Source organism: Delphinus delphis, chromosome 7 (genome assembly GCF_949987515.2).
Source record: "Delphinus delphis chromosome 7, mDelDel1.2, whole genome shotgun sequence".
Lineage (NCBI taxonomy): Eukaryota > Metazoa > Chordata > Mammalia > Artiodactyla > Delphinidae > Delphinus > Delphinus delphis.
The window spans coordinates 71,042,504-71,067,632 of record NC_082689.1 but is presented as its reverse complement, the minus strand read 5'-3'; the positions used below and the strand labels follow the sequence as shown (position 1 = coordinate 71,067,632).

The 25,129-nt window shown below is 40.7% G+C and overlaps 1 protein-coding gene across 4 annotated transcripts in view; it reads right to left on the bottom strand.

Annotated features, from left to right (window-relative positions):
• Positions 1 to 25,129, bottom strand: part of RBMS1 (RNA binding motif single stranded interacting protein 1) — a 211,406-nt gene that overhangs the window by 30,829 nt on the left and 155,448 nt on the right. For all 4 annotated transcript variants that reach the window (XM_060016695.1, XM_060016697.1, XM_060016696.1 and 1 more), the window contains exons 3-4: positions 12,721 to 12,779; positions 7,166 to 7,257 (exon numbers count right to left, since the gene is read on the bottom strand). In XM_060016695.1, coding sequence (XP_059872678.1) covers positions 7,166 to 7,257; positions 12,721 to 12,779 — 151 coding nt within the window. The remainder of the gene's footprint in view (positions 1 to 7,165; positions 7,258 to 12,720; positions 12,780 to 25,129) is intronic.

Sequence of the window (25,129 nt, the reverse complement as noted above, 5' to 3'; positions counted from 1 at the left end):
GAATGACTATGTATCCTGAAGAGTGTGTGGGCAAAGGATAAAGTAGCCTTGCCAGAGCTGCAACGTTTCCTTGAAGGCTTGTATTTTATCTAAAAAAAAAAAAAAAAAAATCACGTAGATGTTGCAATCTACTCCCTAACTATTTGAGTTTGTTTCATATGGAAACAGTATTTCTGAATTAATACTTTCGAGTCATACTGACACTGCAGGAAGATAAACCATGTTTATCCTGTGATTTCAGGCGTTATACTTTGTTGGGTGAAGGGAGGAGGAGGAAGGGGGAGCCTTGTCCCTGTGCTGCAGCTAGAAAGCCACGCCCTAAAAAATCTGCAGCCTCTGGAGGCACAGAAGCAAGGGAGTGATGTGATCAAGTCTATCTTATTAGAAAGATTTCTGAATCACGCTTAGTCAGATTCAGGGAACTCCCTAATTAAAGAGCATTAAAACACACCTCGGACAAAGATGTGGCATAAAAAATGTTACATAAGAAACATGTATCATAAATATTGTGAGCTTTCTTTTTTTAAAAATAAATTTATTTATTTTATTTTTGGCTGCGTTGAGTCTTCGTTGCTGCACATGGGCTTTCTCTAGTTGCAGAGAGCGTGGGCTCTTTGTTGCAGTGCGCAGGCTTCTCATTACGGTGGCCTCTCCTGTTGCGGAGCACGGGCTCTAGGCTCATGGGCTTCAGTAGTTGTGGTGCATGGGCTTAGTTGCTCCGCAGCATGTGGGTTCTTCCCAGACCAGGGCTCGAATCCGTGTCCCCTGCATTGGCAGGCGGATTCTCAATCACTGTGCCACCAGGGAAGCCCGTGAGCTTTCCTTTTGAGTTACAATTATTAAAATCTAAATGACTAACATTTAAGAATATTTAAGAATGTTCATAGACTTTGTCATCTGTGAAGTATTTTCAAAAGGGCTGACAATGTAGGTAACTAAGTACTTTCTAAATCTGTGGTTTAGTTGCTATTAAACTATTAATAAAAATGTTATTCTTGGGTCTTCCCTGGTGGCACAGTGGTTAATAATCTGCCTGCCAATTCAGGGGACATGGGTTCAAGCCCTGGTCCGGGAAGATCCCACATGCTGCGGAGCAACTAAGCCCGTGTGCCACAACTACTGAGCCTGCGCTCTAGAGCCCGTGTGCCACAACTACTGAAGCCCCTGTGCCTAGACGATGCGCTCCACAACAAGAGAAGCCACCGCAATGAGGAGCCCGCGCACCGCAGCGAAGAGTAGCCCCTGCTCGCCACAACTAGAGAAAGCCTGCATGAAGACCCAATGCAGCAAAAAAAAAAAAAAGTTATTCTTTAAAATGTTAATTCAACTTGAATGTTTACCAATGAAGCAAAAAAATAATAAAAAGTGCTAAATCAGAATCAGAAATTTGAGCTCCTAACCCACTCTATGATGAATAGTGAGATAAGATAGACTAAATACAGGTAGATATTTCCTGTGATTTTAACGCATTTTTTTTCAATAGTGAACAGTCAACTAGCTCTCTTCATTTGGAATGACCTCTAGGGCTAAACAGTATTTATCCTTCTTTTCAAATGGTCAACTTATCCTGCACACATTGCATACAAAGTTGCAAGTAAAAAAAAACAAAACAAAACAAAAAAGAGAAGCAACTCCAAGCTGGCAGCAATGGCCACAAGAATATCTGATCACCAAAGGGTCCATGCATTCTAATCACCATACATTCCTAGTAAACGGAACATACAGTACTTGTACTACGTGAGAGTGGTTCTTGAATAAGGGTAATTTCGCCCCTTTAAAATCAGGGACAACCGTAACTCTGTTTTATTACATACAATGCTATGTCAAAAAACAATTTTTCTGTAAATTATGGGTGGTCAGACATAAAAATGGGGCTAACAGGCCTCTTTATATCCCTAGGCATGCAAAGGGTTCAATGGCTTCTTTAACAGGTAGAACACTTGGATCCCACATTGGCCATGAGAGGGATAAATGGCCGCTAATGTTCGCTTGAGTAGAAAAGTGGGGCTTGGAGGTCCCTCATGGTGTAAAGCACTCAGTCATCATCTGAAAGAAATTAACAAAAACCTCCCTATGCGTGTGGAATGGTTCCTAAAATTCAAGAAAGGGACCTGGCAGGAAGACCAGATATCTGTTTTCTCTTGTACTGAGTAGGTTCACCAACCAGCAGATAGCTGCTCATGGGCATGTGAATGCAAACTGCTTGAAGCATGGTAGACCTCTGTGTGGAAGGGCGATTAAATTCCTGCTCCTTTGACTGCCTATTTACTGAAAAAAATGCGAGCATACAGCTAGGCAAATAACACAGGGCGATCCGCCGACCCCCAGCAGGTCTTAAGAGGTATTGCGGAAAGGCCTACAGAAGTCACTCTATTAACAGATATCACCAATGTTGACTCGAGTTTTGTATCTTTTCAGCTCGTTATCTGAGGTTTTTTTCTTCTTTTCATAGATTGAGTCTTTTATTTTGAAAAATGCACACATTTGAAACAAATGCCAAGTTTAACATACATGGCTCAAGTTTAACCTTGAGCCTTTTGGAAAACCTGTGGTAAATTTCATCAGGGCACTTGATAGACTCAATAAATATAATTTTTAAATGTCCCATTGCTATCTCTCCATATCTGCCCAAACTGGGAAGTTTTTCTCTTGCTTAATTGGCTTCTTTGATCATCACTAAAACAAACATTTGGTATCTACCATAGGCCAAGTACCAAGCAAGGCACTGAAATTAAAACACGAATAAGAAACAACCATTGTTGTCCAACGCTCTCCAATTGTAGCTTTATAATTCAGTTTTGAATATCTGTGGAGTTCTTTTTCAACTCCGGTAGTCAAAGTGTCAAACAATATTATATTCTCCCCCACTCCCCAGACTCGCCTAGTGGAATGGCCCTTAATTTTTTCTGATTATGTAAGAAAGCAAGCCTTTAATATGTGGCAATGTGAATTTTCAAAACTTTATAGTGTCCAGATTAATTCACTAGAGGAAAGTGGACAGTGACAGGTCCCTTGTCACCCAAACATGGGAGCCAGACCTAAACTTTTATAAACTGTCTCCACAAAAGGTACATGCCAGATGCTCCTTTATCCAGTCAGCATAAAGGGGGTAAGTCAACTCCTGATACTCAAACCCATGGTTCCGTGGCACAGAACAATGGACCCTCTAGCATTTAAAATACCTTTTGTAACGTTAATGATATAATAAAAAAGAAATCAGGTCCAGGAAACTCAGTCATCCTACAGAGACCCGAAGAAATTCACAACGTGCAGAATGTTGGCACACTGCCAGCATCTCTGAACCCGTGCATTGTTCCCTCCCTACAGATGATGTAGGAAGGGATCACTTTTCCTAGCCAATTTACAGTCCAAGCCACCTAAGGAGGTCTTTGAACAGTGCTCATTAACAGTCCACGGGAAAGCTGGCCTTCAAAGTGCACTGTTGACACAACGTACAGTGCCAATCTATGCCCAGTCCGGTTCTGACTAAATGCATTGTAAAGACTTCTTCAAACAGGATATATTTAATATATTATGCTACTCAATATCACCGGCACTGAAAAGATGCCTAGGTAAGTGCTCATGGGGCCGCTCTAAAAAAGGCCTCTGTAGTACCTGGAGCAGGTTGTTAAAATAGTCCTCTTTCTAACTTTGTTTCAGCAGAAGTCACCAAAAAATGGGTTTCAGGCATGCCCACGTTCCAGAGTGAGAAACCAGACCACCTACACAAAGTCTGCATAGGAGTGGCTGAGATCTGGCTTGAGAGGCTCAGCTGACCACCCACCTCTCGTCTGCCTGGGAGGGGCTGGAGAGGGTGGAATGAACACGCACGTGGAGAGAACCGCTGATGTGTTCTGAGTCCCACCACAGGGGCTGCTTCCCCCATCACTGCCAGTCCAGCAAGAGGGGCTTCAACAGGCCCCTCAGGAGGCATGGTCTGTGACCTCTGGAGCTTGGTGGATACAATGAATCAATGTCTGACTTACGCCTGAGGAATCTAAAAGGCAAAGGCTGGTTGAAGGGGCCTATAAGTGCAATTGGGAGGTAACTAGTCTCCCACAGACAGCTGGCAAACACATCAATGTGGGCCACACAGGTAGAGTTGGCCCAGGGTTGTGTTAGAGCCTTCCAGGAAGGCTGTCTTGAAGGATTAGAAGGCCCTAGAAGAAAGGGGCTGAAGGCAGACCCTTAGATTCTCAGGAGCTGAGGCTAACAGCCTGAGGACACGTCTTCTCTAGCTTGAAGGAACTACAGGGGAGAGAGCAAAGCATTCTACTAAGGAAAGCATCAGTTCTCTGTCTGCCCAGAGAAATCAACACCATATCACATAATTGTCAGGTCAAGAAACTTTCCCATCCTTTGCCACTGCTCCAACCTTGGAGGGGTTAGAAACCACAGCTAGCTATGGAAGAGTGGGAAAGACACACATTTGGGAAATAGGAAAGAAACTAACCATGCTCCCATCCCAGGACAAGCTTACTGCTTAGAGCAGACCAGAGCTGGGGGAAGGGAGAAGTTTTAATATTATACGGCACTCAAAATTTTGTCAAATAAACAGGATTGGACATTTCAATTATAGGTATCACACACTTAGCATTGGAAATGTGTTCTTAAAAAAAAAAAATCAGACATTCAGCATCAAAATGTTAACCAGGAGCCTATTTCATATTATTTCAAGTAAGAAGTATAATGTATTACCATTAATCACAACCCCCAATTTCCTAAAATGCAACTAAATACATTTGTTACACATCTGCACGTGTGTCTGTATACACGTAATACATGGTTATATTGGGATGTAAACTTTTAAAATATCACTTTGTTTTTGTTTTTTGCGGTACACAGGCCTCTCACTGCTGTGGCCTCTCCCTCTCACGGGCCTAGCTGCTCCGCGGCATGTGGGATCCTCCCGGACTGGGGCACGAACCCATGTCCCCTGCATCGGCAGGCGGACTCTCAACGACTGCGCCACCAGGGAAGCCCTAAAATATCACTTCTTGATCACCAAATTATCAATATGGTTGTTAGCAGACAACTGCTTTGTAAGTTGTCATTTCTCTTAGCACCAGCGGCACCCAAGACACACATCCCTTTTTGCTGACTCTCAGCAGAGTTTTCAAAACCTCTACACAATTCTGACATTTACAAACTGTATTTGGAATATAACCTGAGATTTCCCCCTTAAACATCTTGTTTAAAATATTGTACTGAGATTGGTGTAAATACATATAGAAAGGCTGAAAATGTACTGAAAGACAATTATGTTCCCTGAAATTTGGATATGAAAACAATTAAGGGGCATTCTACTGAAAAAAATTAACCAGAAAGACCTGAAATGAAAGAAACAACTGAAGGAACTTTTCAAAATTACGAGAGTAGCCAGAAAAGTCATGGGACCTGCCCTAGATTTTATCCATGAGAAGAAGAAACAGGAGCTTCACAGAGTAGAGGAAATGGACAGAACAGAGGGAAAAATAGAGCCCTTTTCCAATTGTGCCTTAAAAGTCCTGCTTAGAAAATGTATGGTTACCCATTGTTTACATAGGCGTATTAAACATTCTGTAAATCATATACAACTTAGGTATTGCATACTCACAATTAAATATATTTCAAGCCTCATAATCACTGTCTTTCAACAATACCACAGGAAACTGCTGTATATTATGGACAAGTAATCTAAAAATCACGGCTTAGTATTTACAGTTTGTTTATTTTAGTTTCTTCCTCTGGAGTTTAAAAACATCTGAAATAAGTCCAACTCAATCCAAAGGTCTAAAAATATTAAAAGTCAAGGATTACTTTAGAAAGGTGATCCCTTTCATCAATTCCTGAAATCTTTATTCACGCTGATTTTTTTTTTTTTTTTTTGCGGTACGCGGGCCTCTCACTGTTGTGGCCTCTCCCGTTGCGGAGCACAGGCTCCGGACGCGCAGGCTCAGCGGCCACGGCTCACGGGCCTAGCCGTGCTGCGGCACGTGGGATCTTCCCGGACCGGGGCACAAACCCTTGTCCCCTGTGTCGGCAGGTGGACTCTCAACCACTGAGCCACCAGGGAAGCCCCGTGCTGATCTTTTAATCAAGGTAAATCTCTATCCTCGTAGCTGCATATATGTCCTTCAACAGCTTTAAGGTCTTAGCAGGTAACTTATCTCAACCCGGGTTCTTTAACTTCCATAAATCTTCTTTCCTTATGGAAATGTGAATACCCTTCAGGGAATGACCACATGCTACTCTTCAGAAGCAGCAGAGGACAGCACAAAATTACTTTCCTCTGTACTTCAAGACACTAGATAATATAAAATTATCGATCTTTTGAAAAGAATATACAAGATATCAAACTGTCAAGTTTCAAACTTGAAAATATGTTCTGTAGCAATTCAAAAACCACAAATAAAAAAATATGTACATAATTGTATGAGTATCTTAATAAATGCACTTTAGGCACTAGGTATGATATAAATGCACTTTAGGCACTAGGTATGCACTTGGCACTAGGTATGCCAAGTTTACATTTAGGCAATAAGACTGGAGCATAAATACCACTTCAGTGATTAAGAGTTCATCAAAACAAGTCCTGAATAAAGCTACTGCAGAACCACTAAAGAGAAGATTTATAATCCATAAATAACCAATGTCTAAAAATCACTGACTTTTACACAGAGGAAATAGTATCTGTAGCTTACATTGCATTAAAACTACTAGTATATTTGTACAACGCATACATATGTGATTGTATTTTGTTATTCTTTCATAATATGACATTCTATACACAATTACCTTCGGAAGTGTTTCTAAAATGTATTAATTCCTTAAGCATTGACATTTTAAAATTATTTTAAAAAATACAGTACAGAGCTTCAGCCCACAAGTACCCACTTACCTGAGAAAATCTGGTGCTATTTCTCCATTTACTTAGGGGGTTACATAATCTGCTATGTAAAATTTTATACAGTTATAAAACCCTTCTTCACATATAAATTTATGAGGAACAGTCTTTGGCAAAATAGCTACCATTGAGGATGCGAAGGCACGGGACAAGTGTCCACAGGTAACTGTGGCTCACTGGGATGGAAGGAAGAACTTGGATGGTGACAGGAAAAGCCACGTATCTAGCTTCAGAACCAAAGCCAGAGACCAGAGCAGTGAGAACTGGCTCTCAACTCACCTTTGCCATTTGAGCTTGAACCCCACTTGCCTTCAGGGCAGACACAGCCTTCTGAGCTGCTGCAGGACTGTCAAAGTCGACAAAACCATAACCTGAAATGCAAAACACACTTAGTGTTTAAGCCATTATTTTATGATTACATAGAGGAAAAGGATGACTCCATTTGCTCTCTGATGCAGGCAACAGAAATGAAAGCCCTGACGTTCTGACATGTCTCAAGCTTTACAGCCGCAATGCAACATCCTCCTCGAGCTGTCCTTCCCCATCTATCACGAGCTAGGCAACTTTCCCTTCAAAGTTTAAAAAAAAAAGGAAGAAACAAACAAACAGTTTTTTTCCTTTTCCAGATCTTTTTCTCAGGTGTCCTGTACTTACTGGCAGAAAAAAAAAGACATCTGAGTTATACCAAGATTTAAAAAAAAAAAGGAAAAAAAAAATCAACTTCAGAGAAGTAGCATTTTTAATAATTTGGTAAGAAAGATGGTGCTATCCTACAGAGCTTCCAAGTGTATGTTTATTCTGTAGACTACATTTTATTTTTCAAATAAGTTAAGTACAACCACTGGATACCCCCAATATAAAATAATCTAAATGTTAGAACTTGGTTAAAAATATCTTATTTATCTAAAATAGAGCTCATGATCTCTTCAAAATAAATAAAGGGGGGGGGGATGGCTCCAGAAACCCAAAATAGCTGTTTTAGCAGTTCATGTCCTAAAGCCTAAAAACAAAACATAATAAAACAAATAAATAAATAACCTCCTAAGAGAGGTCCTGGTTCAAAGCTTATTTATCCACAGCTTTTCAAACATTTTAAATAAGCTGGTCAGCTATTCTGCCTGGCCACGACAAATCAAAAGCAAGAAATAATGGGGAAAAAGGGTCGGGTTGAGGGTAGGGCTGCTACAAAATAATCAGATGGATGGTATCCATATGCTAATTGTTAGTGAAAATGAATAGCAATCAAGAGAAGAGGAAAACTATACAAAGAACAGGCCTTCAAGCAGCATATGAGCAAACAGCTCCATGAACTTCACTGATCCATAAGCATCACTGCATTAAATCAGGCAGTCACTGATTTGTCACCATAACTCTTAAGTTACTGAGAAAAGGTTCAATTCTATTTAGCGCACTGTTTAAAAGATCAGGGTACCAGGCAAAAATACCAACAGAGATTTCCTTGGAATTCAAACCTATTATCAAATTAATTTTATTTTCTTAATTTATTTATTTATTTTTGCGGTACGCGGGCCTCTCACTGTTGTGGCCTCTCCCGCTGCGGAGCACAGGCTCCGGACGCGCAGGCTCAGTGGCCATGGCTCACGGGCCCAGCCGCTCCACGGCATGTGGGGTCTTCCCGGACCGGGGCACGAACCCATGTCCCCTGCATCGGCAGGCGGACTCTCAACCACTGCGCCACCAGGGAAGCCCATCAAATTAATTTTAAATGAGGAAGAATATTTTGAAAAAGAAAAGCCCTGTTTGGGGGTTGCAGAGAAGAGGGGCCAGCCCTATCATTTAGTTGCAGATATTATAAAGCTACAGTCGTTTACACAGGAAGAAACTAAGTGTCAAAATAGGCAAATATATGCATCAACAAGACCAAACAGAAACTTCCGAAGTAGTCCAAAGGTGAGTGTGCAGTATTAATACCAAAAATATTGCCTGGTAACAAAACTAGTGAACTAGACTATGGATTACAGAAATAGATGTTTTAGGAGACAGAAGTGTCAAAGCTGAAACAAGCAGCAGCTTCCTTCGAGTACTTGGAATCGGGTTGGAATAAGGCCTAATTTGATTTTGACAGTGAATGGAGAAATAGCCAGGTTGGAAAGAAAAAGAAGAGGCTGACCCAAGTAAAAGCAGAGAACGCTACTCAACAGCCAGGCTAGAAGTCAGGTTAAACGTATTTTGGAATTTTTTTAGAAATCTGTCGTTAATGCTAACATGCAACCCGTTATGAAGGTACACACAGGCACACACATACTCACTCTCTCACTCTCATACATATTTTACTACCAAATACAATTTAAGCAGGTCATAAATGAACATCCAACTACACTGAAATGATGCAACTTCTACTGATGGATATTTAAGACACCCTCCTTAATCTTGCTGTTGTCAATAAATTACAATAAATAGAAGATCTCAGGTTTGATATTCATGTAGTTGAAATTGATATTCATTCAGGTAATATTAGTATTATTTTATCTGTTACTTCCTTATTAGGAAAAATCCATAACGGTTGCATTTTTAGTTAACTGTTTATAACCTTTTCTGGCCTTGCCCAATGTCTACTACATAGCTGTTTCATAAATATTTGCTGAAAAACAAATATAACAGGTAAGCATGCAACCCTGGGCTCTTTCATTTCCTCTATTATATTACTTTCAAGTAAGTATAAGAGTATATAAATGAGTTTCACAGGTTCCATGGGTTTCATTATATAAATATGTACACAGATATTTCTGAAGGTGGGATAAACTAAGTAACACAGCATCCTCTCACTGGACCCCCAAGAGGCTTCTTCTCAGGTCTCAGGACCAGGAACAGTTATGGTATTCCTGCTTCTTGGATTTTATTCTACATTGTGATTACTGAATCACGGGAATAGGTATGTTTATTTTTGCTTTGGCAACTAAGAAATACAGGGCTATTTCTATAGTAACATGGAGTTTCCTGCTCTTACCCCTATTTTCCCTTTGGTCTGACTTATCCTCACCCATTTTATGTCTGTGTGTGTGTGTGTGTGTGTGTGTGTGTGTGTGTGTGTGTGTGTGTGTGTGTGTGTGTGTGTGTTTTCTGGTCTTATATGCAACTCTGTAAACACTGATAATTAACCAGTCGGGTGTCACAATCAATCCGCTGTAAGCTTTTTTTTTTTTTTTTGGTCCTGAACTACCATATATTCCAGTGCTGAAAAGCATTTAAATACCTTTTCTTGGCCAAAAACTGAAAGGTAGAAGAGCAACTGAATAGTGAATTTTTAAATTTAATAACTACGATAACATGTTATTCAGAGCAATATTTCCTTCAGCTTAATTCTGTCTTCTGGAGAGAGGCTTCAAAATATGTTTTGTGGGGCTTCCCTGGTGGCGCAGTGGTTGAGAGTCCGCCTGCCGATGCAGGGGACAAGGGTTCGTGCCCCGGTCTGGGAAGATCCCACATACCGCGGTGCGCCTGGACCCGTGAGCCATGGCTACTGAGCCTGCACGTCCGGAGCCTCTGCTCTGCAGTGGGAGAGGCCACAGCGGTGAGAGGCCCGCGTACCACAAAAAAAAAAAAAAAAAAAGTTTTGTGCCAGAAAATGTTCTATGACCTTATAAGGTCTCTAATTTCCAGGTATAAAATTCTTTGATCTGTTCAACTCTCAAAAAACTGTATACAACACAAGCACTTTCCATTTATACTAATAACCTCTTAAGCATTACCTATATTCATCCATCCATTCACCTACCCACCTTCTCAAGTTATCTGTAACATGGCTAACATGTTATCCGTCTTTATTATGAGCTATGCTGTGTTATTTTTTCTCATTTGTCCTAAAATTACTATTTTTCAGGAGCTCTTTCATTCTCCCTCCCAGAATTTTATAAACCCATTCTTGCTTACTCTCTCCCCCTCACTCACTCACCCACACCCCAGATATCTGTTGCTATTTCTTCCTGAGAGGCCTGTGTGACACAAAGAGACTCAGAAGGTTTCTCTCATCGCCACCCCCCCACCCCCGACATAAGGCAGTCTCTCCTGAGACTCAATTTAGGAGAACATCTACAGGCGACATGTATTGAAAACCAGTGCTGAATTATTCTTATCCTCATTTAGAAGCCCCCAAAATCTCTCCACTTATCTTCGGACCCTTCCCAAATATCATGGGTTTGTATTATGATGTTCAGTTTAGCTTTAGTATTTCTCTACTCGTAACTTTTCCAGATCATGCTAAGCATTTTGTGGAGTTTTGGCTTCCAGGCAATAGGGTCTTGCTGGAAAAGAGTGTATAACCGTAGCGTGTCCAGTGTAGAGGTGTGGCAGAGAATTCACCCAGGGAGGCCTCTGGGTCCTCTCTCTCACGTAACTAGGGCAGCTGTGCTTTTTTTAACACACTGATCTGCTGCGAAGACTTCTTTTTGGGGGTAAGGGGGTTGGGGAGGTGAGGAGGAAGAAAGGAAGGGTAAGGTTATAAAATGACTTGTCTACTGTGATTTCTCTCTTGGTTTGAAACAAATGCTGAGATCAGCTTCCTGTTTTATACCTGCAAGAGTCTGGTTTTTTTTTGTTATAAAACCAAAAGGTTTTTTTCTGTGTCCCTGCTCACCCAAATCATTTTAAAATATGGTAAACAAGACTAATCTGGTAACTGGGTAGACATTTCAGTCTACAATTTGACTCTCTCCAGTTTAATTCACTGAAGATATTAATTGAGTACCACTCTACGTAAAGCATTGCTCTATTCACCGTCCTAAGGCGAAACTGCCTGAATGTGCCATGTTGACTAAACATGGGCTTAGATATTTGCCACAATAGCTCCTTTAAATTCAGGAGCTTTGAAGAAGAGACAGAAATACAATGAATCACTTCAAGTCCAGATTAAAGGAAACGGCTGGCTTCTATGGTGAGGCCCTACCATACCATCCAGAGGCTTCATTTATGTTCTCTGCCTTTTTCAGATTGTGCTAAGCCACAGCCATCACCACTACTTGAAAAACTGGGGTCTAATTAATGAGGAGATTTGCCTTCTCTGCCTATTCCTGTCAACCTTATTTCAATTCACGGGGTCAGTCGTTAGACTCAAAGTCAGCTGACTCCATTCTTCCCCTTTCCTAGAAATCACATGCCTATTGTTAAGATGCTGGATCATTAAAAGTCAGAACCACAGAGCATCAGTGCTGCCTACTCCAGACGCCTCCTCTTCCAGCTCATGGAGCCGCATGAGCTCATCCTAATTACACGGAAAACTGAAGGTCAGTGCATCAAATTAATGCAGCAGCATATTTCAAAGGGGCGTATGACCTCCCCTCCCTATTACAATTCGGTCAGTGAAAATGGTTCTCTCCTCCCCGCTGCCAATATTGTCAACAGGCATTCAGCAGAGAACAATTGGGAGTATTGAAACATGTAATTAAGTACTGCTTAAAACTACTCTAATTAATAGAGCCAATTTGCACAATATGTAATCTTTTCAGTTCTTTAGTGCAGTCCAATGGTCTTCAGTAAGCAGCTCTAATCTCCTCAGGCTCGGCAAAGAAAAGCTATTTTCTAACTCTACTCCCCTTTTAAGAGCAGGGGATAAATGCCAGCCGGTATTTTGCATGTTAACTCTACTGGCATCAAATCTGGGATTCTGGCAAAGGGCTAGCTGCTGTTGGGTTTCCAGCCAAAACTCAACCAGGGACAAACGCAAGCAATATGCTGACATTGTGCAAGACAGAAACTGGGTGACATGTAAGATTTGGATTTTAATAAATGGAGGTAGTTTTGAAACCAAAGATCAAGTTTAAAATTCCATTATTTTTCTAAAGCCCTGATTTAGCAAATCAACAGCCAACGAAACATACCTTTGCATTTGTTCGTTGTCTTATCCAAAATTGCCTTCGTGGAAACAATTTTCCCATATCTAAGGAAAAAAAGAGAAAAAAAGAAGTTATAATTGAGGAACCTTTATTAATGTCTAAGTCCAGAGAACACACACACTTATCAAATAACTGCAAACTTTCAAGTACAAAATGTTCTTTACTAGGGGACGGGAAATGAGAATTCGAAACACAAACTAAACTAAAAAGGGGGAACAGCTAGGCCTCTCATTTGAATCTCTGGATTACAGTTTGATGTTTAGCTTTGAGGAATCAGGTACTTACCTGATGATCTTGGGACCAAAAAAATGGAATGTGAGCTCTATAAAAATAGTTTCGTCTAGTAACACCATGTCTGTGGTCAAATACAAACCCAAAGGCAAGGCTACAGAAGTGTTAATGGAAAGTACTAAGATCAACATAGCCTTTATGAACTAATCACGGTGGGAAAGCTGCCTGGATCTTATCTATTCATTTTGTTTTTGCAGGCAGCTCTGCATGGCTCTAGATCACCACAGAAAGGTGCGTATGTGTATATATCTTTAACACACTTGATGTGTTATTTAAAACAGGTCTTTTTTACCTAAGATTTTGACAACTGTTTATAAATACCTTTATTAAGACCTCTTTTAATGCTGTAATAATAGTTATACGGTGTACTCACTAATGTGTGTGTGGGCACGTGTGTGCAAGAAATAGGCAATGCAAAAATATAAACCAATGAATCAGGAATTAAGCATTACTTTTATGAGGGTTTGTATGAAAAATGTGTTCAGATTCCTTAATGTACAACAGAAGTTGGAAGAAGAAGGAAAAAAATTCAGAATATTAAAATTGAGGGCACTGCTATCAGAAACAAAGGGGCAGCAGAGTTTAAATATATGTACTACCTACATCCTTTCACAGTGACCAGACCACAATGCAAAGCACCGCTATGTTTGTCTTCTAAAAACGGAGAAGAAAAACCTTTGAAAAATAACTCTTAAAAATTACTAGGTTTTTGGGGAATGCACATAACATACTTGAGGTATCTGAGACATTTCCCCATTTAGATGTGGCAAATTCCAAAAGTTTACTTTCCTAGGTATTTACTTTAAAAATTTCACATTTTCTCTAATACTACTTTCTCGTGATTTCTGCTGAGGACTAAAAAGACTCTTAAAAGTTTTAGAAAATGGAAGTATCTGTGCAGCACTTTAAAACATTCTAAATGTTGCAGGTTTCTATTTTATGTATTGAACAAGCTGAAAGATACTTATCTAGAGGAAACAAATGGCTTGGGCCACCTCTCTCCCTCAGTTAATCTTCACTCTGTGTAATCATGTAATCAAATGATTACTAACTGGGCACATGAAAGTAAAGATAATTTAAGGTTCAAATGACAATTACATCCAAAAAGCATAAGGCTACACGAACACCTTCAATTCCCTGTAGAGATTTTGAGTATTTATAACAACCTTAACACAGGTCATTAAGCTTACAAAAAAAAATTTTTTTAAACTCTGCAAAACAGAAACAATAAGTGATTTAAAGACCACCTTATAGCAACCATGTATCTACCTAGGTTACGGACAGCTTGATATGTACCAGCACTCTCTCCTTTGCACAAGTTTTAGCTGAAAACGCTTTTAGACTGCATCCCTATCACAGCCCTTTGCAAAAGTAGAGAAAAAAACTGGTATGACTCCAATGTAGGATAAGGGGATTGGGAGTCATAGAGATTAAGAGACTTTGCTTGCGGTCACAGAGTTCAGGGTCTTTTGTAAACCAAACAGAAGAAAGCAAATTTAGAGAAGGTCAGGGGCTGGCCTTCTACCCTTCTGGTTCTGCTCTCCACAATAACGGGGAAGAAGACATGGAGAGAGGAAGATGTGGGAAGCAGGAAAAGTGAAGAGGCTCCTGAGAGCACTAGACTCAATCCATGCCACACTCCACTCTGGTTTGGGTTCTCTTTGATCTTTGCTACATCTGACATTTCTCCTTATTTCCACACCTACGCTTCTAGGACCTTCACTCTCAGGACCTCATCCTACCTTTCTGGGCACCCTTTCAGTGTTTTTTTTTGGCCCATTCAGCTTCCTCCTCTCTCTCCTTAACCAAGTACTTTCATCACATTTGATAATCAGCCCCTTAACCCTTCCCTTTCCTAGGAAATGTATCCAGTGCCACAGATTTAACTTATACATCTTCTCTGATGAAGCCCATTTCTCCTTCCTGTTTTTTTTTTAATCTAACCAAAGCTTTAGTTTTTGTCTTCTTCTTTTTACTTAACTATCTTAGTATCTTACTAAGATACTTAAATATCTAGTTAGATGTTACCTCATGTCCACTATTCTCTAAATCCCACCCCCAAAGAACCTCAAACGCATTTTCCTTGTCTCCTCTTCATATCTCATTTCATTCAATAGCATCATCACATTCCCAATCTTCCACCAAGCTTGTGGTCCTTGAGACATCTTCAACTCAGCCGTTCCTGAATCCAGTCAGCCAATCACTCTTCTGAGTTTTGCCTCGGACATGTGTGTAATATTCACTCCTTCCCTTCACTGTGCCTACACCTATACAAAAGGCGTATCATAGTTCTTGCCTCTAGCCTCTGGTCCTTCCAACCCAGTCTGCTGCATTACTTGGAACATGGTTCTCTTATCTCTCCATTGCCCCCTTCTATCCATGCTTGAACTTAAAGAACCTGTTGCAACACTAACTTTTCCACGAAACTCTCCCTAATCGCCTCAACCATTTAGTGGGCGATTTTATAAGAAACCAGAAAGGGAATAACATTTACTCAGTTCCTAAATTTCTAGGCACTTTGTATGTATGGTCTTATTTAACTTCACAACAATCTTATGAGGTAGCTGTTATTATTCCCATTTTTGCTAATGGGAAAACAAAAGTTCATAGAAATTTTGAGACTAAGATCTCGCCTAAAACCTCAAAGCTCAAAAACAGTTAAATTTAAGTGTTCACTGCAATTTATCTATGACATAATTTTGAGAAACAATGTTTCCTTTACATACTCAGAGTATGAAAGGTGAGGAAAAAAGTGGAAGATCTATTAAGGGATTGAAATAGATTTATTTTTCAAACCAAAGCAAGTTTTTTGTTTGTTTGTTTTAGACACAAGAAATAAGTATGTGGTTCATGGTTGAAGGAGGGATGCGGGGTGTGTGCAGGAGAAGAAATATGTCTGAAATTTATCGGTTTTACTTTCTATTGTGGTTTTCATCATGATTTGTGGGTTAACACTGAAAGCCCATGACTTCCCAGAAAGTCAAAACAGTTTTCACTCTGTGGTACTACTGCATACTAGCCTCCATGCAATCAGAGGGTCAGTGAGACGCTTCTCTGGAGTTACCCGGGGTGGTGGTGGGGCAGGGTTTTGAAGCCTTTTCCTCTCCTACAATATCTTTTTCTGTGAGCTGTTCACTCAGTTAGCTTCTCAGGGGCTGATGCAGTCACCATGTTGTGGGAATGGAGTACAGAACAAGTTCTTCTGATGACATGAGAAAGGATCTACAATATGGGGACGAGCCGTCTGGCAATTGGCACCTCAAGGAACAGGAAAGGGGGCAGCAGGCTTCAGAGCAATTCCCCTCTGCTAGTCTTATCTGTAGTAAGATTTAATAATGTGAGGCAAGGGATGGGATGGGGGGGGGGGAGAAGTCATTACAGATGATTAACATTTAGTCTAATTCTATTGTTGATCAGCAGTGCCTGCAAGAGTAACAGATATCTGGATAGAAACTCATAAAGCAACTAGATTTTCACCTCCCCTTGTTCCTATCTGCAACTTAATTTGTAAAAAAAAAAAAAAGTCAAGTAACAGGGACATAGGATTTATTAGGAGAAAACAGGCCTCCTCACTGGCAGGATGCACACTCCAAGGACACCAAGGAGATGCATGCCCAGGAAAGCAAGCTGCAGGATTTAATGGGGAAAATGTGAATATGAAGATTCTGTGGGTTTTACCCAGCTTAAAGTAACAAGGCTCAGACGCACAGTCCTGGCTACCCGGAATATAATATTCTTTGCTGAGAGTAGATTAATCCACTCCAGAGGAAGCTCTGACAGCAAAAGGATAAAGAGTAATTAAGAGACATGACTACAGAATAATGAGAATTTCAAAGGGAGAGGATAACAAGTAAAAATCTCACATTTAAACCTATTGGCTAATAAAACCTTTCGCTTAGAAGCTACCCAAGTTTCTTTTGTTTGTACCACAGCTTTTGTCATTTCTCCCCCATTTCCATTTCTTCTTTCATCTGTTATAGTATAAAATCTAAGCATACTTTAGTTTGCACTTACTAAAATAAAGCTTCATTTTCTCCTCTGCCCCCCACCACTTAGTCCTTCATTAATTCTACCTTTTTGAAAATTTACCATAATTACAAGAGAAATGCGTATTTGTTATTAGAAGACACAGAAAAGCAGACTGAAATATTAGAATCACCTAAAGTCCTGAATACGAAATGTTAAATGGATTGATGCGTATCCTTATAGATTTTTTAAAAAAATTTAAATTTATTTATTTATGGCTGTGTTGGGTCTTCATTTCTGTGTGAGGGCTTTCTCCAGTTGTGGCGAGCGCGGGCCACTCCTCATCGCGGTGTGTGGGCCTCTCACTATCACGGCCTCTCTTGTTGCGGAGCACAGGCTCCAGACGCGCAGGCTCAGTAGTTGTGGCTCACGGGCCTAGTTGCTCCGCGGCATGTGGGATCTTCCCAGACCAGGGCTTGAACCCATGTCCCCTGAATTGGCAGGCAGATTCTCAACCACTGCGCCACCAGGGAAGCCCATCCTTACAGATTTTGTCCAGTGTGCACGTACAAGTGTCTGCACATGGCACTCAGGCGCGCACACAGTCTCTTTCTCCTCTCTCTCATCTACTAGGGAACTTGGAACTTTTGAACATGGCCAGTTACAAGCCAAGGCTCTGGAGAATAGAGTCCATTCCACCCACCACCAACAGATGGCGGTAAGGGTTGATGAGTTATTTTAGTATTGGTCATCCCAGTTGGAAACTCAATTAAGGCACCATAGGGTCATTGGCAAGGTTTATGTTAGTTTATTTTACAAACTTATTAAACTGAAAAAAGCAATGGGTGTGTGGGAAAAAAAAGAAAGAAAAAGTGTACACCTATAATGTAAACAAAAAACGATGTGAAAAAGGGTGGGATACTGCTCATGCATATAGGATGATTGCTTTTGTTTGCTTTAATAGCTGAACTGCCTTTGAAGGACAAAGAAACTTGCCACTGTGAGAGAGGCTGTGCCCGTGCAAATGACAATAATTAGCAAGAAGGAGGGAGAGGGGACTGAAATGAGAAAAAACCAAACCTCTATGGGCTATCAAATCAGTATCCACAATGGAAAGCCTATGACCTAGTGAGTTAACTCAGGGGAATAACAGAAGTTAACAGATTACATCTATACAGCTTTTATGTTATGTCAGGCACTGTTTTATGTGATTTAGGTCAATTATTTTAATCTTCACAGTGACCTTTTGAGTAGGTGAAGTTTTATTCCCACTTTGCAGTTGTGAAACGAAGGAGCGGAGTGAGTAAGGGACCCACTAAAGGTTACACAGCAGCAAAGAAGGGAGACAAAAGTTGGCTTGGCCAATCATGCTGACAAGTGTGGAAACTTTGGTCGCCAACCACAGACTGTTCCAGAGGTTCAAAGCTGCTCCCACTGTGAATCTGCACAGTTCCAAACAAGTGGCATGAGGATGAGGGCAGACCCTGGAACTGCTAAAGACTCTAACACAGATGCTGACAACATTCAGAAAGTTGTTCCCTGACTTCCTGGGTAGACAACATTGTTCTATTTGGAATAAGAGGCCCAAGAGAACAAATGTATCAGTGAAGAGGAGGTATGGCTGGCTTTAAAGCTTAGAAGGAGTAATGCAGGGATCTATTTGGTGGGAATGGATTTGGGAACTAGGAGCCCTTTGTTATTGTGGACTTGTGGGGGGGAAAAGGGAAAATAATTCACAGACATACACCCACACCCGGATGATACTGTACATGCATTTTCTAATTTGATTTTTTTTGCTACTTTATCTTTCCAGTGGCCTCCCAGGAAAAGGGGATTTCCTACAATTTGCTTTAGGTCTTCTAACAGTGGTTGAATAGGGGAAGGAAAAGAAAGTATAAATTACATTCATTTTGCTAATAGAAAAGTTTGCTGCACAATGAGGCCTGAAAGAGCTCTCTAGTTCTGCTTTCTAGCAGAAGGAGTCATTTACCCATGTTATCCTGAATCCTCAGTACCCTGAATAATTCAGCTCATTCTATTTTCTTTATCTACTTGGTATAGGAAGTGGTAAGCATTTGAGGATGAGGTATATGTATGTGAAATTTTAAAATTAGGCAATCAATATCAGACAGATTTTCTAAGACTTCACCTTTTTGGCCTTGAAGAGTTTCACTGTTTCTATAAGACTTCTAAGATGTACAAAAATTAAAGGGACAGAAAGATATTCCATTTTTAATTCCAGTCATTTTGGCTTAACTTTTTTTTTTTTTACATCTTTATTGGAGTATAATTGCTTTACAATGGTGTGTTAGTTTCTGCTGTATAACGAAGTGAATCAGTTATACATATACATATGTTCCCATATCTCTTCCCTCTTGCATCTCACTCCCTCCCACCCTCCCTATCCCACCCCTCTAGGTGGTCACAAAGCACTGAGCTGATCTCCCTGTGCTATGCAGCTGCTTCCCACTAGCTATCCATTTTACGTTTGGTAGTGTATATATGTCCATGCCTCTCTCTCACTTTGTCACAGCTTACCCTTCCCCCTCCCCATATCCTCAAGTCCATGCTCTAGTAGGTCTGTGTCTTTATTCCTGTCTTACCCCTAGGTTCTTCATGACATTTTTTTCCCTTAAATTCCATATATATGTGTTAGCATACGGTATTTGTCCTAACATTTGTTAACTGCCCCTTCCACTTGTGCGGTACGGCTGGATGTGCTTTGTGCATACAGGGTTCCTGGTATATGGAACAGAACAGGAAGCTGCACCTGATGCAGCTGGAATGGAAGTCAGGGTTGGAAGAAGGAAAATGCTTGGCAGGAAAAGCTGCTACAGCCCTGAAGGTCAAAACCCAACCTGGTGCTGAAGGTGAATGGAATGCAGGAAAGACAAGTACAGTCAAGAAGGAGGCCAGACCAAGAAATCAAATCTAGCCTCACATATTTACAGCACGTCTCCAGCATGCCCTTCACCATCCAAGGCCTATGAAAAGTATGTAAGATGCCATTCCTGCCGCTGAGGGGGATAATTGTGTGGGGGGGGGAATGTAAGAAATTTTTAATATTAAAAAATAATTAAGAATATTGAGATCCTGTATGATGAATGCTAAATAAAAGGAGCATAAACGTAGGATGAAGGTCAAGTTCAGCAAGAAAGACTTTGGGGAAAACAGAAATTGAGGTAGGCCACGGAAGACAATAAACAGAAGAATGTGTCTAATGCGAGCTGTGTGGGGAAGATCGGAAATCAAGTCTGAAAAGGTCCTAGAGGGCCTCGGGTTCTAGGAAAAGGAGTCAGGGAACAGAACGTGGCTGCAGGTTTCGCAACTGCGGAATGATATGATGAAAGCAGGATTTTAGTAAGATTAATGAAAATCTTGTGGCTAGAATTAGCAAAGAGAGATGTCACATTTTTGGTTTATTATTACTATTTAATTTTTTTGGCTCTCCGTACTCAAGCAGTAACACTCAAGTTCAAGAAGTTACCATGGAGGGCTGAGGAGAGCTAGGAGCAGAATGGAAAGGTTCTAAAAGACAGGAAAGTTTTTAAGACAGAGGACTTCTTCTAACTAGCCTCAAATGCTCTAACTTAACATCTGAGAAAAATAACCTATGTTATTTGTATCTGTGTTATAGAAAGCTAGTGGCTTGCCTCTGTGAAGGCAGAGGAGATGGAGAAAAGGAATCATCATGGTTCACTTTTCTGAACTACCCTGGAAAGGACAGTGAATTTCAGCCCCAGTCCCAGAGCCTGCAGGTTAATTTAGCAGAAGTGCACACCATCCTCAGGTGGTCCAGCCCTCGGCCAGACTGGCTGCTTTACGACATGTGAGCTGCTGGAGAATAAATGACAGAAGCTTTGGGACAAAGTATCATGTTTTTCAAGAGAAAACATATACATCTACGTATCTAGTTTTTCAAAACACTGAAATTTTAAGATAAACACATTCTTTCAGAACACAAATAAAATTGGTAATGTACACCCAGATTTGGGGATGAATATAACCTCTTCTGACTAAATGCAGAACCACTCCTGCTACCCTGTCTTTTCAACATTCCTGGTGGCACAGCTAATCTATTATAAATGCTATACAAAAGTAACAATTGATGCTGTGTACTGCATGTATGGCTTGAACTAAATAATTCATATAGAATGAATATTAAAACTATCTCATTAGAAATGGCTAAGATGCACTTTTTGCCATATTCTATGAAAAACTTACACCTCTCTTCTAAACGAAAAGAACACTATAAAGCACTTGATTTATTATACAGATCTGCTATTATAGCTTAGTATCCAGTCTATTATGATCTGCAATCAGGGTAAAGTAGCTTTACAGTATTTTCTGGTTTTTAAAGAGCACACAGCACACAAAGGGTCACTGACACTATCTTCTGACAGTATTTTTGCCACAAGTCACTGTACTGCGGCACTTACAGATGCAGTCACAGATGGTCAGGACCAAATTAGTGCTCCCAAGTACTAATATGTCAGAGGAAAATAATACTTGCTGAAAATGGAACCCAGAATTTTGCAAGTAAAACGTAGATTATCTAACATAAAAATGAGTCCTGAAAAGTCTCAAAACACTGATAAATGTCTAACTTTTAAAACAAAGGCAATTTAACTATATAAAGTGGTCCTTTCTTTCTGAGTTGAATTTATGAACTGACAATGATAGAGCATTTAAAAAATTTTCTTCCTCTCCCAACAAAACCTGTAATGTATTTTCGTTGCTTTAACAATCTCACCTTCAGGATGATCTAGTACTTTACGAGAAGGAAGACAATATTATATTGGGAAGCAGATGGAGTTATCGAGAGAGAGAGAGAGAGAGAGAGAGAGAGAGAGAGAGAGGGAGAGCGCGAGAGAGAGAGCACTCTTTTCAAGTGCTCATTCGGCCAATAACCAGCTCTGTGCTTCTGGTGTGGGTGTCTGGCCTCAGCATCCCCATCTGTACCATACCCATCACCTAGGGCGTGATAACATCTAACTCACGGCACCGTTATTAGGGGGCCAGCACAGTGCTGGCACATAACAGATGTCTGGTAACAAATAAATGTTAACCTTTTCTCCCCATGCCCCCCACCCCGGCCCCAGAATTCTTTGGAATAACAGCACTTCCAATTCTAACCACTGGAGAGCACTAGACTACTCTCCTCACCTTCATAATGACACGGTCCTAAGCCACAAAATGTTGAGAAACTGTAGGCCTACCTTTTTTTTGTTTTTTTTTGCGGTACGCAGGCCTCTCACTGCTGTGGCCTCTCTCGTTGCGGAGCACAGGCTCCGGACGCACAGGCTCAGCGGCCATGGCTCACGGGCCCAGCCGCTCCGCGACATGTGGGGTCTTCCCGGACCGGGGCACGAACCCGTGTTCCCTGCATCGGCAGGCGGACTCTCAACCACTGCGCCACCAGGGAAGCCCAGGCCTACCATTTTTATGGTTACTTTTCAGTACAGATCTTTGCATAATGAAACCCCTCAATATATATTGGTTCAGTGAATGAAACATAAACATGGAGTACACATTTTTTCCCCTTAAAGTGTTTGGTGTGGGGAATTCAGGGAGGTTGGCAGTTGCAGGGAGCAGGGAAATACTACATTTTGCCTTGGAAAATGAACATGGCGCCTTGTATTTTATCCCAATTTAGCTTAAAAAACAAATGAGGGAAGCAAGGTAATTTAGGTGTTTAACATGGAATTAAAAATTGCTACCAAAAAGGAAACTGTAAAAGGTTGCTGGGGAGAAAAAAAACCAAAACACCGAGAAGAGTTTTGGTTCCTAGACCTGTTGCAACTATCTCTAAATTTCTGCTCTTTTTCAAAGAAATCAAAACTAGAAAGCTTTTACACACACACACACACACACACACACACACACACACACACACACACAGTGCCAGAGAACTGTTTCAGAGTCTGTAGAAACTGAAATGCACTAAACTTCAACACCGAAAACCATAAATGATTGCTTCATTCAAAACAAGAACAGCATGACAGAGAGTAAAAGTAAACATGCTCTCTGAAGCAAAACAGAGTTATCTGAAACTATTAAAACAGAGTGTGCAAATTACCTAGAACTTTCTCTTGATTCTGACACAAGCTAAAAAAGGACAGCGTCAAATTGGACATTTCCTAGACTGAACACTAATGTTGGCTTTGATCCAGAACACGGCACCAGCATATCAATTTCCAAATGCTGTCAGGCCATCCTTTTTTTAAGTAACAAATCCTGACTGCCCCATGACCTTGAAAAGCCCGCCTGAAGAACAGAATGAAAAGGAAAATGATATCTATTTTACTCACTTCAGCTCTTAAGAAATCTGGGGATATAATATAAATGTATCGTTCGTAAAAAAATACACTTGAGCTGATAGGCAAGGGAATGTTAATGTAGCCTGCCAGCACAGTTGATGTTTCTAAACTTAGATATTTCGTTCAAGGGTCACTTGTGACAGTGGTCACGTCTCTGAAGAGCGGATCTGATGGAAAAGGATAAACAGGGCTCCCACACTGGCTTCCTACTGGTTTGCTTCTGAATAAGACTGTCCTTAGACACTGCAGATAACCAATCATTCCAAAGACAGAGTAGTATGGCTCTAAAAATTTACAATCTTAAAATTTAAGAAAATCAGAGAGGAATTATCTTTATGAGAAAGAAGGGAACCAAAGAGAGTCATGTGCTGTAAGTTACTTTAGCATCAGTTTTACAATATTACCGTATTTCAAATGAAGGTAATATGCCTCACTCTCAAGATAGCTTGAATTTACTGCATTTTCCAGAAGATGCAAGTAAGGGGGCTGTGAATGAAGACTGGGGCTAAAAGTGCTTCTTATTTACCTGACCTAATCAGGAAGGATTTTCCACTCTTGGTTGTTTTGAGAAAACCTGCATAATAGGAGAGGTGCTAATGGAAAGGAAAAATAGCATTCTGATTCTTTAAAAGAACAGAAAACTAGATTCTAGAAATGAAAGGCAGTAAGGCTAATGCTGATCTGAAGTGAAATTTCCAGAATGGACTGGTGAAATAGAAGGTTAGCAAGACTGGTGAAAAGAATAGCCACCCGTGAAGTCCTTCAGGGCAAGTCATGCACATTAACGTTTGCCCTTTTTCCTTTGGGGGTTGGTGAGGAAGTCAGGTTGCTCGGAAATGCTACGTAGTATATTTTGATTTGAGCTAAATAAAAATCATTATTTGCTCATGGATTAGACGAGGATATCTGGGAAGAGGAAATGTGGTTTGGATGAGTGGGTAACTAGCTAAACAAGTGACTGAGTTAGTCAGATGGTCAGGGTCACAGTCAGCACGAAGGAAGCATCTAGGGATGTGCCGCAAGGCCCTGTTCTCGGCCAGCACTTTTTCAACACTTAAAAATGCCATAAATCAGGTCACTGATAGCTCACTTATTAAATACATAAATGTCCCAAAGCTAGGGGGGATGGTGAATGTAAGATTCAGAATTAATACTTGAAATTATTTCAATAGGCCAGCATGAATTCTTGGCCAAAGCCAACACTATAATATTTAATAGGGAAAAGTCTTACATATAAGTTACAAGGGCGGAAGAATCGACTGTATAAATTTAGGGAAAGCCTTGGCTTACTCTCATGAAAATACCTGGATTTTTTGATTAGGAACAAATTCAAGCTCTCTGAATGATTTAGGTTTGTACTGAGGAAACTATATGATCCTGACTATAGAAAGAAATTATGCTTTTGGGCCCCCTGGCTCACCATTCCCTGACACCCACTGCTATGGCTTGAACTGTGCTCCCGTGCCACAGCAAAGACACGTCCAAGTCCTAAGCTCCAGTACCCGTGCATGGGATCTGATGTGGAAATAGGGTCTTTGCAGATATAATCAAATTAAGATAAGGTCATTAGGCTAGGCCTACATCCAATGTGACAGTTGTCCTTATAAGAGGAAAATCTGGACACAGAGATACAGGGCAAACGCCATGTGAACACTGAGACAGAGTCCGGGGAGGGGTGGGGGAGAGAGACGCAGCTGTAAGTCAGAACACTCAGAACTGCTGGCAAACCACCACAAGCTGGAAGAGGTTGGGAAGGATCCTCCCTACAACTTTCACAGGGAACATGGCTGTGTTGACACCTTAATTTGGATTTCTAG